A 14001-nucleotide genomic window follows, 5' to 3' on the forward strand; every position below is an offset into this window, starting at 1 on the left:
TTGCCTTCTCTCAACTTGGCCTGCATCTGGGAGTCAGTGTCCAAGCAGCCAGCAGGCCCAGAGGCTCCCAGAGCAGCCAAGAGGAGGGTTCTCGGGCTTCAGCTGGGGAGCCGCAGGCCAATGCCGACCTCAGGGCACTTAGCCGGGAATGGCACCAGACCCAGGGCTGCCGTCTCCACTGACTTGGGCCTCCCTGTCCATGGGCTGTGGGTGGGAACGACTACTCCTGGGGGCTGGGGGGCCTCCCAGGCGCGGCTGTGGCGGGCTGGGCAGTGTGGAGCTGACTCGGGGCCTTGTCCTGCCGCCCCGACACACACACTGAGCCGGCAGCGGCCGCGGCCGAGCAGCCTTGCTCAGCCCGGCTCAGCCCCAGGTGCTGCCAGGGCCTAGTAGACACCAGGTCATGCAGCTAGCTGATCAGAACCCTATACATGCCCCCAACCGCCCACAGCTTGCAGGGCCAGGGTGTCCTGCCAAAATCAAGTACGCTGTTTACAGACAGAAGAGTCTCCTACTCAGAAGGGTACTGGCCCTAGGGAAGGCACCCGTGAAACACCCCAGAACAGGGCCGAGGAGGTGGAGTTGGGAGAGGTCGCAGAGGCGACCTGGCTGACTCGGGACAATCACGTGAGGGTAGATCCTCTGGCTTTCTCCATCTTGCAGATGCGGAAACAAGCTCGGAGATGTTAAGGTCACCAGGCCACTAAATAGCAGAGAGACATTTCCAGAGGAGCCCCCATAGCCAAGCACCCAGCCCCAACACCACACCCACTCAGACAACCCGGGGCAGCGGGTGGAGGAGAAAGGAGCCCAGGGTGGAAACGGGCCCGGACTCGGGGCCCCGAGCTGGTTATGGAGGACAGAGGGCCCCAGCCCGGGAGGCACAGGAAGGTGCCAGCTGGACCAAGGCACTGACAGGTGAAGCTAACCTGTGCTAGGCCCTGGGAACCATCCAGCCTGATGGAGCCTCCTCACAGCCACACAGGTGGGGACTCGGTGTCCCCGTTCTCTGATGAGGCTAGGACAGGGTATGCCCCTTGCCCAAAGTCCCAGGGAGCAAGAGGTGGGGCCCAGAGAACGGGGGGAGTGGGTGTTGTCCGAGGCCTGGCCACTCCTCAGGACCCCAGCACGGCCAGTAGGGTGGGGTGATGCCAGGGGAAGGGGTAGGGGAGTGCCCTCGTCTCAGGGGCCGTGAGCAGGAAGGCCTGCCAGAGAACTCCACAGGACACGGCCTCCGCTCTGCCGCTGGAGAGCTTCGGCTGGCCCTTGGCTTCCCTGTGCCCAGGCGTCCTCGTCTGTACCATGGAGGTGGTGCTGCTCCCCCAGGGGGCTACCGGGAGTCTCGGGAGCAGGTCCTCTGCAGGAGTTGAGTGAGTGCACAGGTGAGCCCTGGTGCTGCAGGGAGGCGCACACCCAACCCGGCCTGGGGCAGCTGGGGAGCAGCGAGAGGGGTCCAGGCCAAGGACACTGCCTGGACAGACAGCCAGGGCTCCGGAGGCTCGAGTTCTAAGTGCAGGGGTCTGAATATAAGGCAAAATGATCCTTCAGGAGTGAGGAACTGCCACAGAGCCTCACTCAGTTCTCTAGGGCCGAAAGTACCGTTTGGAGAAGACACATTTAGCACAGATGACCCCAAGCAGTGTTAAGACAGAAGGCTGGGGGTGGGGTGGGGGTGAGTGGAAGGCAAAGGAACACCGATTTAATCATTCCTGAGGGCATGACATGTGACCTCACACTCTGCAAGCGTTGCATGGGGGACAAGCGTTCTAAAGGTCTCTGGACACTCTGGGAGGTGTTGGGGAGATGACACACTCCTACAGTATCGAGTTTTGGGGATTTTTTTTTTTAATTATTTATTAGAGAGAGAGACAGTGAGAGAGGGAACACAAGCAGGGGGAGTTGGAGGGAGAAGCAGGCTTTTGCTGAACAGGGAGCCCGATGCGGGGCTCGATCCCAGGACCCTGGGATCACGACCTGAGCCGAAGGCAGACGCTTAATGACTGAGCCACCCAGGCGCCCCAGGATTGAGTTTTTAAATCCAATTGTCTGGATTTTATTTATTTATAAAAATAAATAAAACCAACTGAATGTTATGCCAATGGACACTTGCATCTTGGGATAAAATTTCTAGGGATAGTGTCATGCGCTTAGCCAGTGGACCCAGAGGACTGTTGGCCCCGGGAGCCGGTAGACCCTGATGCCAATGATGCAGATGAAGAACTTGGTTTTGGGGGTGGGGGGGGTTTTCTGTGGGTTTTTTGCAAAGTGTGAGTGAAAAAGAATGGCTCTAAGTATATTTTGTACAGGGACGCCTGGGTGGCTCAGTCAGTTGAGCGGCTGCCTTCGACTCGGGTCATGATCCCAGGGTCCTGGGATCGAGTCCCACATCGGGCTCCCTGCTCAGCGGGAAGCCTGCTTCTCCCTCTGCCTGCCGCTCCCCCTGCTTGTGCGCTCTCTGACAAATAAATAAACTCTTAAAAAAAAAATAAAAAAGCTAATCTGAAGGTTAAAAGATAAAAGTTGTAAATAAATAAATTGTGTGCGATACATTATTAAATTCAAAACTGTGACACAATGAATGAATGAAAGATTACTTGTTTTTTACCTAGATCCCCTAAAAGTTTGTCCAGGTTGGCATGAACTTGCTTTGGGCTCGTTTCACTGGGAAAGTGCAGGGGCTGGAGCCTGCCAGGTGAGGTGAAGGCCAGACCACCTAGGGCCCCACACAGGGGGAATCTCCCAAGACAGCGAGAATGGTGTTTTAGGAAGATGCTGAGGAATGGGTTGAAGGGGGCCTGGCTGGGCTGCGGGATGAGGGAGCCATGGGCGGAGGCTTCGCGGTCTCCGGGGAGGGACCTGGACCCAGAGCAGCCTGGCAGGTGGAACGAGACAGGTATTTGAAAGATGTTTATCAGGTATGAAGTAGAGTCAGCTGGGCTTGGGGCCCAGACTGAACGGGACAAGTTGGGCTGCCTAAAGGTGGGGATGGTGGGCAGGGGCAGGGAGCTGTCAATGGGGTAAAGGCCGCGAGTCTACCTGGGACTCAGGGACCCCCCGAGCTCACCGGGCAGCCCCTTTCCTTTCTCCTCGTGCCTGCTGGGTTTTGTCCCGCCTGTCCTGCAGCTTGCTTGTTCAACTGTGTCCACTCTGCCTTGCACCTACCTGTTGGGTGGTTTCTTAGCTATTCTATATTTCACATTTGATTCATTTTAACATCTGCCAGATCTCGCTTTCGTTTCCTGTCCCCTACAGATATTTTTAAGTTTGTCTTTTATTTCCTTAAAACAGTAGAACAATTTAGTCTGTGCCCAATCATTCCAGTATCATCCTGGTATCTACGGGTCTGCCTCCGTGGCCTGCTTTCTGCTAGTTCTCAGGCACGGCCCCACTTCCTTTTGTACCTGGCCGTCTCGGTCTGTATTTTGTGCACCGTGAAAACTTTTCACACAGGGGCACCTGGTGGCTCAGTTGGTTAAGCGTCTGCTTTTGGCTCAGGTCATAATTCAGGGTCCTGGGATCGAGCCCCGTGTCAGGCTCTGTGCTCAGAGGGGAGTCAGCTTCTCCCTCTCCCTCTGCCCCCGCTTATGCTAATAAATAAAATCTTCAAAAACTACGTACACAAATAACTCAAGTCTTGGATAGAGTTTCCTCCAGAGATTTGTTTGCTTCTGCCACATACCTGGGGTGAGGTCGACATAACTGAATGTCAAGGTTCTGTGGACCCAGCAGGGATCCAAACCCAACCTCCAGGCTCATGAGAGGACAGATAGTTCTGGTTCACACTGACCCTGACTGAGGGTGGTCGTTCTGCACCTCTGCTGTGTGAATCAAGAAAGGAGTAGACTCCCTACCACGGGCCAGCCCTTGGGGATGACCTGATGCCCACGTCACTTCCACAAGGCCTCCAAACACCCGGCTCAGCCTGCAGCTGTATCTTCCAAAGCAAGACACTCACTGAGTTAAACAGGGAGTGGAGGCAGCAGAGGCTTAGGAAGGGCACGCTTGCCCAGTCCTCAAGGGCTGTCCCACGGAGGGGGCAGTGAGGCCGAGGGCAGAGCCAGAGCCAGCCAGGACCACACACTAGGGTGGAGCAGGACTGCCGGAAGGGGCAACTTGTGGCTGAAGAGCAGGCAGCGAGGTCTCCTCAGACACTGTACGAAATGTCACAGGGACTGTTCAAACCCCAGGTTTGGGGGCTGGGAGGGACTAGATGTCTTGGAGATGCTTATGACTTTATGGTGTTAACCACATCCCTGCCCCTCAGGGTCGCATGTCCCCACGGCCACCCCCCAGTCTCCTCTCATGAGCTCAGGCAACATATGCTCGAGCCGCCAGAGTTCAAGGTTTTATTTTAAAACAATAGTAAACAATTTCATTGATTTTTCTTAAATCAAACCACCTCACACTTGGCTTGTCTCAGGCAAAAAGTAAAAAATAAAAATAAGAAAGGAAGGGGAGGAAAACGTGGGGACTAACCAACCTTCCCCAGAAATAGGCCCCTGGTCCTGGCATCTGGAATGGCTTTTGGACACTGTCTTTAACAAATGAGAAAAGAAAGCACCGAAATATTGTGCTTCAGCAGCAGATTAGGAACCTCCACAAAGAAAAAGGGTCAGGGGCGGGGTATGGAACACAGGTCCCGAGCAGCCTGGTTCAGTTTTAGAAACTTCCAGAGTCTGGAAGCATCTCTTCTCCACAACTCCATTTGAGAGCGACTTCACAGATAGGGTCCCTTCGGGAGCAGCCACCCTCCACACTGGACAGTGGGGACCTGTGCAACCACACCCCAGACACAGGCTTAAGGATGCCCGAGCAAGTGCCCAGGCTCTCGGAGGGTGTCAAGAAGAACAAGGGAGTGTTCCGAGCACACAGAGGGGAAGGGAGGGGAGGGGAGGGGAGGGGAGGGGAGGGGAGGACAGAGACATCAGGTGCCCCCAGCTCCGCTCCCCTCACCAGGCTCCTGGTTCCTCTGCACTCTGTCTGGGTAGTTTGACAACTAACTGCTACTGGATGGCAGGACAAAAAAAGAGCTGTAAACAGCCTGGGTTCGCTCACCCACATGTGCAGGCTCTTTTGTCAGAAGGGGACCGTTGTCTTGGGGACAGGGGACCGGAGAAAGCCCTTGTGGTGCAGGGTTGGTACGGGTAGAGCACAATGACAGCAGCCGCCAGATGCGCGCTCTCTCGGGGCCCCGCCCCCCAGACAAGGAAACACTGAACAAGGTTCTGGAATGGCATTGGTGGCAGGGAGGGCATGGGGGTGGCTCCCCTCCGCCAGGGCCCCCACGCCACCTCTCTGGCCCAGGGAGAGGCGGTGTGTCCCCTGGGCCCTGGGCAAAGGGCCCAGGAGGGCTGACCTCGGCCCCTCCTCTGTACGCAGGGCAACCACGGCAAAGCAGGCAGGCTCTTCTGGCCTCGTCTCCAAAAGCCCATCTGCCTTTGACAAAACCCCAAAATAAATAGTGTGTATTTTTCACGCCACCTGGATTTCCTGGCCCTGCGACCAGAGGTGCAAGCCCTCCTCTTCTACACCACACCCCAGTGCCCAGGGCACTTTCCGCCCGACCAGGGGCTGGCAGCAGCACAGCAAGGGTCTCTGGCCGTGTAGCCCCCTGGCAGCAGGCCCCCCAGGGTCCTGGGTTGAGGGGCTGGCTTGGCCCTTTGGTCCACCTTGTTCATTAAAATTAAAATAAGAAAAAAAAGGCTCCACTTGGTGACTTGGGTCTGTAGAGGTCTCTGCTTCAGCCCTCTGTCATTCTGTCCATCCTGCAAGGCATCGTGCAGGCCAGATCTGGAGGCTGGACCCAGCCACACTCACCGGTCACTGCAGTTTTGTCCCCAGCTTACGCTGTCTGTTCCTACAAAGTGGGGGTGGGGGTTAAATGTCAGGATGCTTAGGGGTCAAATGAGGCGACCCCTGGCATTCAGTGACCCATGCCCTCAGGCGTCCCCTCCCTATCCACAGTCCCATCAAAATGGGTGACTGCCCACCCCGGGAGCCCCCGTGATTGACTCAAACCGGGCCACTCAGAGCTCCCTGCCCTGGCACCTGGGATTTGGAATCCCAGAGAGGATCAATGTCTCAGGCTGGGTCTGTAACCCAGGGGTCTCAGTTCTGGAGTTCAGGAACCCAGCCAAGACACGGGGGCAGAGGTGGGCCGGGGATGAGGCCTGAGGCCAGAGGGACCTGGCTGGAATACAACTAGTGCTGAGGACTACAGATAAGCCAGCACAAGCAGGGTTCTGTTATCATTAACCTAAACAGACAAAAGACAGTTCTGCCCCTGGAGCTATGTAGGCACATGTGGAAGTACTGATGGATGTTCTACAGGGCATTTGAGCATCTGGTTGGGGTAATGGCTATATCCACGATGGGCCCAGGAACTTGAGGGAAGCAAGGACAGTCTCCCCCATTTTCTAGAGGGGCTGGCTGAGGCTCAGAAAGGAGAATGGACTTGTCTAGAGTCCCATTTAAAATTCAGAAAACTCGGGGCGCCCGGGTGGCTCAGTCGTGAAGCGTCTGCCTTCGGCTCGGGTCATGATCCCAGGGTCCTGGGCTCGAGCCCCGCATGGGGCTCCCTGCTCCGCGGGAGGCCTGCTTCTCCCTCTCCCGCTCCCCCTGCTTGTGTTCCCTCTCTCGCTGTGTCTCTCTCTATCAAATAAATAAATAAAATCTTAAAAATAAACAAATAAATAAAATTCAGAAAACTAACTGCGCCCACGTCCTGCATGACGTGGCCCCAACCTCATCCCCTGCTCCGTCTGGGCTCCGACCACACCTGCCTCTGTTTGGCGGACTCACCAAGCTTTGTCCCGCCTTAGAAGCTTTGAGGGTGCTGTTTCCTCTGCGGAGAGCACCCTCTCCGCCACCCCCACTTCAACAGGCCCACTCTTGCTCCACACTCAGGTCTGCCTCCTTCCCCGGGCACCTCCCCGCCAATCAGGATCCTGTCATGAGCTCCGAGGCCCAGGACACAGATTGCACAGACAGGCGCTTCATTCCTCACGCCTCCCCTGCCTACCGTGACTGTCTCCCTCTGTATTACCCCCCAGCACATGGCCTGGCCCAGAGCAGGTACACATGGAAATTTTGGTTGCTGAAAGCAGGTGGCGGCCAGCCAGGTGGGGCCAGGTGGGGCGCCTGGGCCAGCTGGGGCCCTTCCATCAGTAATGGGATTGCCTGTCCTAACCCCCTCAAATCCCCTTTCCTCATGGATCCCGGGCTTTACCCTTAAGCTCATTAGGATAATTTGGGCCATGATGCACCAAACACATTTCCCGGATGCAGCGACACTGGGCCCCCAGCCTGCCCCAGGGTTCTTCTCACCAGCATGTCAGGAAATCTCCCAGGCTTACTCCAGAGTCTCACCTCACCTCAGCTCCCCCTCTGAACCTGGGAAGAAACCAGGCCTTCCCCAGCCCAGCTGGAACCCCACCCAGGATCTGGGGTGAGGGGAGAGGGAGAGCTGAGTCAGGAGGCTCCAAAACCCAGCTTTGTTCTGACTTGCTATGCATCCACGGGCAGCCCCAACTCCCCGTGCCTCAGTTTACCCATCTGTAGGAAAGCATCTGGACTAAACAAATCCAAGGAGTATCCACAGTCAGCCACCCTGAGAATCTCAGCTGCCCAGCTCTCTCATTCTGGGCCACAGAGGCTAAAAGCACAGCTCTGGACCAGACAGCCAGGTTCCCTGCCTAGCTCCCACATGCACCATCTGCAAGTCCCCAGTCAAGCAACTCTTCCTCTCTTCTCTGAGCCTCAGCTTCTCAGCTGTAAAATGGGACCCAGAGGAAGGTTCAGTGAGGTAGTGCAAGAGAAGTGCTGAGGCAGTGGCTGGCTGTTGGGGAGCCCTCCAAAAAGGGGGGCGGTGGGAGCTGGGGGGCTCTGTCCCCCTGAGCCAGGACCCAGTGACTGCTGGCCCCTAACTCACCTGGCTTCTGCCCGGGTTACCGTGTACTCAAACCAGAGTACGTTGGGAATGAGGCTCGTGTCTCGGATTAGGAAGAACTCAGAGATAGGCCTGGAGAAAGAGACATCCGGAAAGCCAGGACCACGCCAGGGCATGAGCCTATCACCAAGCCACACTCCCCCACACTCCCACCAGTGCCCAGGGACGGCAGTGCACCCTCCCCCACCGCTCAGGCTTTGCCTGGCCCGTGACCCAGGAGCCACAAAGAGACGCAGATGTGTCACCTGTGTGATACCCAGGCAGGGGCACTGCCCCACGGTACACACAGCCCAGGCCCAGCAGGCCTCGGGCTGCTTCCTAAATCCCTGAGAGCCTAGGTGCAGAGGGTGGCCCCTTGGCTTAAGGCCTGAAGAAAGCCCTGGGGGAGGAGGACGCCAGGCAAGCAGGGCCCGCGGCCCATGCCCACCGGAGATGCGGACACTAGGGCTGCCCTCCCAGGGAGCTAGAGGCTGAGTGCAGAGGCGGGTGGGGCAGCCACAGGGCCAGGAGGCGGTTACCAGGCTGCTATCCTAGGGAACAGCGGGGTGAGGACCTCCTGGGTGAAGGCGAACCAGGCGACGGCCATGAGGCTCCCAGCAATGCCCCCATAGAGCACCTGGCTCCAGGTGTGGTACAGCAGGTAGACCCTGGGCCAAGGACAGAGGGAAGTTCATGAGACCCAGCTGGGCACAGGCCTGCACGATCCCCCCATGCCCAAGTGCTGGCTTCCCGGGGACCTGTGCGTGCACACGGGGAGACACACGCAGATAGGAGAGACTCCTATGAACACACAGCCTCCTATCTACTTTCAGAAGGAGCTGCTCCTTCCAACAGCTGCTCCCCCAACCACAGAAGTGAAGGGATGGTTCGGCTGGGATTTGCCTGAAGGCTTCTGTCCAGCCTTCAGCTCCGAGTTTGTCTGCAATAAGCTCCTCCGAGACACAGGGAACAGACGGCGGATGTGTGCAGGTGTCCCCAGAACTGTGGGCTCGGCCCGGAGGAGAGAGGAAGGACCGGGCTGGAAGGGGGAGCGGAGTCCTAGCCCTTTAAAATGAGAGGCCTGGGACCCCTCCCACAGCCCTGCTCTACAGCCTTTGGGACTCGGGTCCATACGCAGGTCCAACAGGGACCACGAATCCAGCAGGACCCCAGTGGGCAGGGCAGGGGGCCGGGGCTCTCCCTCCCTCCGTACCTGCTGTAGGAGACTAGAAAGGCCGCGGTGAGGAGACCCAGGGAGAGCACGTGCCTCCACAGCAAGTCCAGGAACCTGGCGTTGTTTGTTTGGTGCATTCTGGGAAAACAGGCCTGTCAGACGGCCTCAGCCCCCAGCCTGGAGCCCAGGCCCCCCCGCCAGCCCCTGGTCCCATCCAAATGCTGCCTGGGCACCTTCTCCTTGGCTGCAGCTCCTCCCACCCTGACAGACGCCAAGCCCCAGGGGTGTCCAAAGAGCTGACAGAGAGTCCCTGGCAGAGGCCAGCCTGGGCCAGTTCGGGGCCACCCCGGCCAGGGCAGAATCTCACCTTAAATACAGGAAAAGGAAGGAGTAGACGGAGAAGAACCACATAAACTGGGAATGGCTGGAGGGCATCCCGTACTTGGTGCCCACTGCCATGTGGGGGCCTGGCAGAGAGAGAACAGAGCGGGATGGGAGGCTTGCAGGCCTCCCAGTCATGTCCCGTCCGGGGGACCCCCCGCCCGCCAGACCCCACGACCCGGGTCCTACCTCCACAGGGCCGTGGCTCCTGAATGACGTGTTTGATCAGCCAGTTGACCCCCTCGTTCAGTGCCAGGCCCCCTAGGAACGAAATCTGCCAGGAAGATGTGTGGGCAGCTGGGCCTCTGTGTGCCTGCTGGCCACCACCCAGACCCAGAGACTGTGGCATCTGCCTGAACCTCCCAGCCCAACTAGTGAACAACCCCGACCCGGCCAGGGAGCCCCGCGCACCTCAAGAAAGGCGGAGGCAGGAAAGAGAAAGCAAAGCACCCAGGATGAAGCAGTGCAGCCGCCCCCTCCCTGGTGTGGGGTCAGTGGAGGGCCGGGCAGGGCCAGGCAGGGACAGACTTACCGTGTGCAGCTCCCGCTTGAATATGATGAGGGTCACAAAACCAACTATGACGAAGACAGGGCTGAGGCTCAGGTAGGCAAGGAGGCGGCCGGAGAGGTCACCTGAGATGGGTATGGGGAGAAGAGGCTGAGGGCAGCGCCCAGCAAGTCAAACGGGGCCTGAGCCAGAAAGGAGGCCTCAGAAGGGCCCAAAGGGCAGGACCAGGCAGCTGTGGATGCCTCAGTCTACCAGTTGACCTCACCAACTCAGTCATGGGCATGATGTGCCAGTGTCTGTTCACTGGGCCCTCATGTTCATAGATCATAAGTTTAGAGCTGGTGCCCTCACTGGCCCCACTCTGTAAATGGAGAAACTGAGTTCCACAGGGGTTGCATGACTTGCCCGAGGTCACACAGCCAGAAAGAGGTGAGGTCTGGCCTAAAATCCAAGTCTCTGACCTGGTTCAAGTAGTAAACCCATCACCCTGCCAAAGCAAGAATTTGAACCCGGCTCGGCCTGACCTCAGAGGCCAGGTCCTGTACCAGGAGGCAGGCCGGCAGGCACATGGGTGCCTCTGGAACACAGGGCTGTGCTGAAGCTGCCCCAGCCAAGCCCGGGGCCTCTGGAGGAACCTGGTAGTCTCTGGACACTGCAGAGTCTGACGGACCAAGTGAGGGGAGGGGACAGGCTGCAATGCCCAGTATGGCAGCCTCTACCTGTTTTTACCCTCCTCAAGGTCCAGAAAGGAGGCCATGCGGGGATCAGGAGCCCCTATGAGAGCTGAGGACACTGAAGCCAAGAGACAAGAGCCACGTTCCCTCTTGGTCAAGGGCAGGGCTGACACAGAATCCAAAGACTGCCCTCACCATCAGAGACAGGGCATCTACGTGGCCTAGGTCTAGGGTCAGAGGGCACGCATGGTGCATGGTTCAGTTCCTGTGCCAGTGAAAAGGGGATATTAGCACCCACGTCCTACAGCTATGGGAGCTTTGATGTGGCAAGACCCATGAGAACAGCTCAGGCCCTGGGACCCAGGGATGCTTCCATGTTGGCAGAACCCAGAATGGGAACGGCCCGCACCACCAGCCTGGTCTCACACAGGGAGCAGGAAGGTGCCCACACAGGGCTGAGCCCAGATTCCAGGCTGAAGAGATGGTCACACACCTGGCCTCCCTCACATCTACCCACGGTAGGACTGGCTGGGAAATGGCACGGGGGAAGGGGCCGGCAAACTAGGTATAAGGACCACTGCTGCCCCAGGCCCACCGGATGACACTGGGTGAGGCCCTCGCCTGTCATAGGCCTGTCTCCTCAGCCACATGACGGCCTGGTCCCCTTCCAGCTCCGAGATTCTGGGTTTCTCAGCTGCCCAGCTGATGCCTCGAGCACTGGGTTGTAATGACAAGGAATAACTGATGCCCCAAAACCTTTGACCATCTCCACGGCCTGGCCCACAGCCAACATTACCTTGGGCCTTCCTGCAGATTCTATAGAGACTCTGGCGTCACCACTCTCTGGTCTAAGCCCCTGTGTGGCTCCCTCTGCCCTTGGGATGAGTCCCACCTCAGCCCAGCTCGTCAGGCCCCGCACAGTCCTGGCCCTGCTTCCCTCCCACCTCTGCTCCAGTCCCCAGGAACAGAACTCTAGTTCCCTGAATGCTCCCTGCCCTGTCCCACTTCTGGACCTTTGCACACACAGGCTCCCCCAACTGAGATGCTGTCTGGGTTAATGCAACATAAATTAAGCAGTCACCACAGTGGCAAAGAAAAAAAAAAAAAAGACACATTCCCGACACTGCAGAGCTCTCAGTCTGTGGGGGAATCTGTAACCAGGGCATGGCTCATGATGCACTCGCTAGTGTAGCTATGAGGCTGGTATCTGTCTCTCCCTCTACACAGTAGACTCCAGGAGAGCAGGGACGGGGTCACTACACCCTGCTCAATCCCCCAGCCCCAGCACAGCACCTGGCACTTAACTAGGCTCAAAAACGATGCCACAAGAGTAGAGAAGGGACGAAGGAAGCAAGGATCAGTGTGGTGAGGGCACAAAAGGGGCCACAGAAGAGTTAACAAGGGACTAGACCTCTCAAACGAGGCCCCAGGTTCACCCAGGTCCCACCTCCAGGCACTCACAGACCCTGCAGAGGGTCCCTTGTCACAGCCTGTGTCATGCTGCTCACGAACACCAGGTTCCTTCTTCTGGTCTGTGAGCGCTCAGAGAAGCTACTCTGAGGCCAGGGAGGGGAAATGTGAAAGTGCTGAGGCCTTCAAGTCCCTTCCCCTCTCCAGGCCTCGGTTTCCCTCCTATAAAGTGGGTTTGTTTTTTTTTTTTCACAGTCCATACGGCAGAAAGCGTATGGGTCTCTTCACCATTCTAAACCCAGACGTAGCTCAGGGCCTAGCACTCAGGAGGTGCTCAGTGAATACTGGCTGAATGAATGATGCATCAATGGTGGGCAGGCAGGCAGGGCACGGGCCTGGCAGGGCCACCCCGCCCTCACTATAACCCAGAACACCTAGGGTCAAAGTTCCCAGGCATCCAGCCCTGGGGCCCTCAGCGGGGCCAGGTAGGTACTCATATCTCTGCGACCAAGAACAGCATGAGCAGGCCCTTCTCGGGGCAACCAGGGCTCAATGAGGGGCCCCCAGCCTCACCCAACATCCAATCATCCTACTCGGGGAGGGTGGGGTGGGCTTGAGGGGATCCTGGAAAGGTGAGGTGATATTCACTGCAGTTACATATCGAATGCTTACTGTGTGCCAGGCATCGCACTCAGCATTTCTCACAACACCACCATAAAGAAGGCACTGTGATCAGTCCCACTTTAGAGATGAACTAAATGAGGCACAGAGAGGTGAAGTCATTTGCACCAGGCCTCAGCCTGAACCGGAGCCCACATACTTCTGACCCAAAGGCCCAAGCTCTGCACCACTCTACTAGCCTCCAGAATGGTTGCTAAAAGACCTCTCAGCTGGAAAAACCTGCACTTCTAGAGACGCACCTGATTGGGAAACTTCAAAAGTCAGATCCCACGGGCTGCCAGTCCCCTAACACGGCCCCCTCTGTTGTGGGGCAGTGCCCTGCTCAGGGCGTGGCACAAGTACTCAAACAACGAAGAGCTTCCCGGCCTCGGTTTACACACTCCGAGCAGTAGGGAGCTCTTTGCAGTGCAGCCTAAAAGCGCTGTCTGAAGGAAAGAAGCACTCCCTGCACGCCGAGGAGGGAGTCTGGCCTCTCGACCTCCAGGGAGGGCAGGGAAGAAGGGCCCAGGTCCAGGCCAGTCATCCATTGCCGCCTCACGCAGACCCCAGCCCCATTACAGCCCACCCGCGTCCCGGGACCCGGGGGAGCGGCCCGGCCGCGCAGCCGCAGAGTGCGCGAAAGAGCCGCTCACAATTTCGCCCAGCTCATCGCCGCACCACTGCGCCTGCGCGGCGCGCGCGCCGGCCGAACCCCTCCAAGGCTCACTATTTGACAGTTCCCACCCCGGTCCCCCGGCGCCCCCTCCGCGGGCTCTCGCGGGCCGGAGCGCCCAGGGCTGACGGGCCGGCCCCAGGAACGCGTCCTCCGGGGCGGGGCCGCCTTTTACCTGTAGGATATTCGACGTGGGTGAGGGTCACCGGCCGCCATGAAGCGGGGAGCGAGCACTGTCCGTCCGCTGCCATCTTACCCGGAGACCGGGCTTCGCCGAGCAGCCAATGGGGAGCCAGGGGGGCGGTGGTCCTGACCTATCACGCCGGGGAGGCGCCGCGTGCCCAATCGGAGGCCGATACAGGTAGCGGCGCAGCCATTTAGCGTGCCGGCCCTGAGGCTGACCCGAGCGGCGAATCAGATAGCGGGGCCCCGGAGCATGCGAGCCGACCGAGCCAGCGCCCAATCCAGGGCGAGCACAGGTAGGAGCCTGGCCAATCAGAAAAGAGGGGTGTTCGCGCACACAACAGAGAGCAGAGCAGCCAATCACAAGGCGAAGCGGGCTCACAGTGTGAGCAGGGCGGGCCAATCAGGCGC

At 58.3% G+C, this 14001-nt stretch overlaps 1 protein-coding gene across 2 annotated transcripts; it reads right to left on the bottom strand.

Annotated features, from left to right (window-relative positions):
* Window positions 1-4309: 4309 nt before the first annotated feature.
* Window positions 4310-13711, bottom strand: DOLPP1 (dolichyldiphosphatase 1). 2 transcript variants are annotated; one of them, XM_027616982.2, is made up of 8 exons: window positions 13583-13711; window positions 10015-10115; window positions 9672-9798; window positions 9469-9568; window positions 9141-9239; window positions 8467-8595; window positions 7931-8020; window positions 4310-5857 (listed from the first exon to the last, which is right to left on the bottom strand). In XM_027616982.2, the coding sequence occupies exons 1-8, from the start codon at window positions 13656-13658 to the stop codon at window positions 5821-5823; spliced, it is 759 nt and encodes a 252-aa protein (XP_027472783.1). In that variant the 5' UTR covers window positions 13659-13711; the 3' UTR covers window positions 4310-5820. The 2 variants fall into 2 exon arrangements, with proteins under 2 accessions (XP_027472783.1, XP_027472784.1); XM_027616983.2 differs by having other exon boundaries at window positions 4311-5857; window positions 9672-9756.
* Between the last annotated feature and the right edge of the window lie 290 nt (window positions 13712-14001).

Source organism: Zalophus californianus, chromosome 13, assembly GCF_009762305.2.
Source record: "Zalophus californianus isolate mZalCal1 chromosome 13, mZalCal1.pri.v2, whole genome shotgun sequence".
Taxonomy (NCBI): Eukaryota; Metazoa; Chordata; class Mammalia; order Carnivora; family Otariidae; genus Zalophus; species Zalophus californianus.

What these genes read in the sequence shown, in the direction of transcription:
- DOLPP1 (XM_027616982.2), bottom strand. Translation starts at nt 13,658, where the DNA reads ATGGCAGCGGACGGACAGTGCTCGCTCCCCGCTTCATGGCGGCCGGTG. An exon ending in TCAAGCGGGAGCTGCACACG is followed by an intron (nt 9,799 to 10,014) that starts GTAAGTCTGTCC and finishes GGTGGTGGCCAG; the next exon opens with CAGGCACACAGAGGCCCAGC. An exon ending in GTAACCCGGGCAGAAGCCAG is followed by an intron (nt 5,858 to 7,930) that starts GTGAGTTAGGGG and finishes CCCACTTTGTAG; the next exon opens with GAACAGACAGCGTAAGCTGG.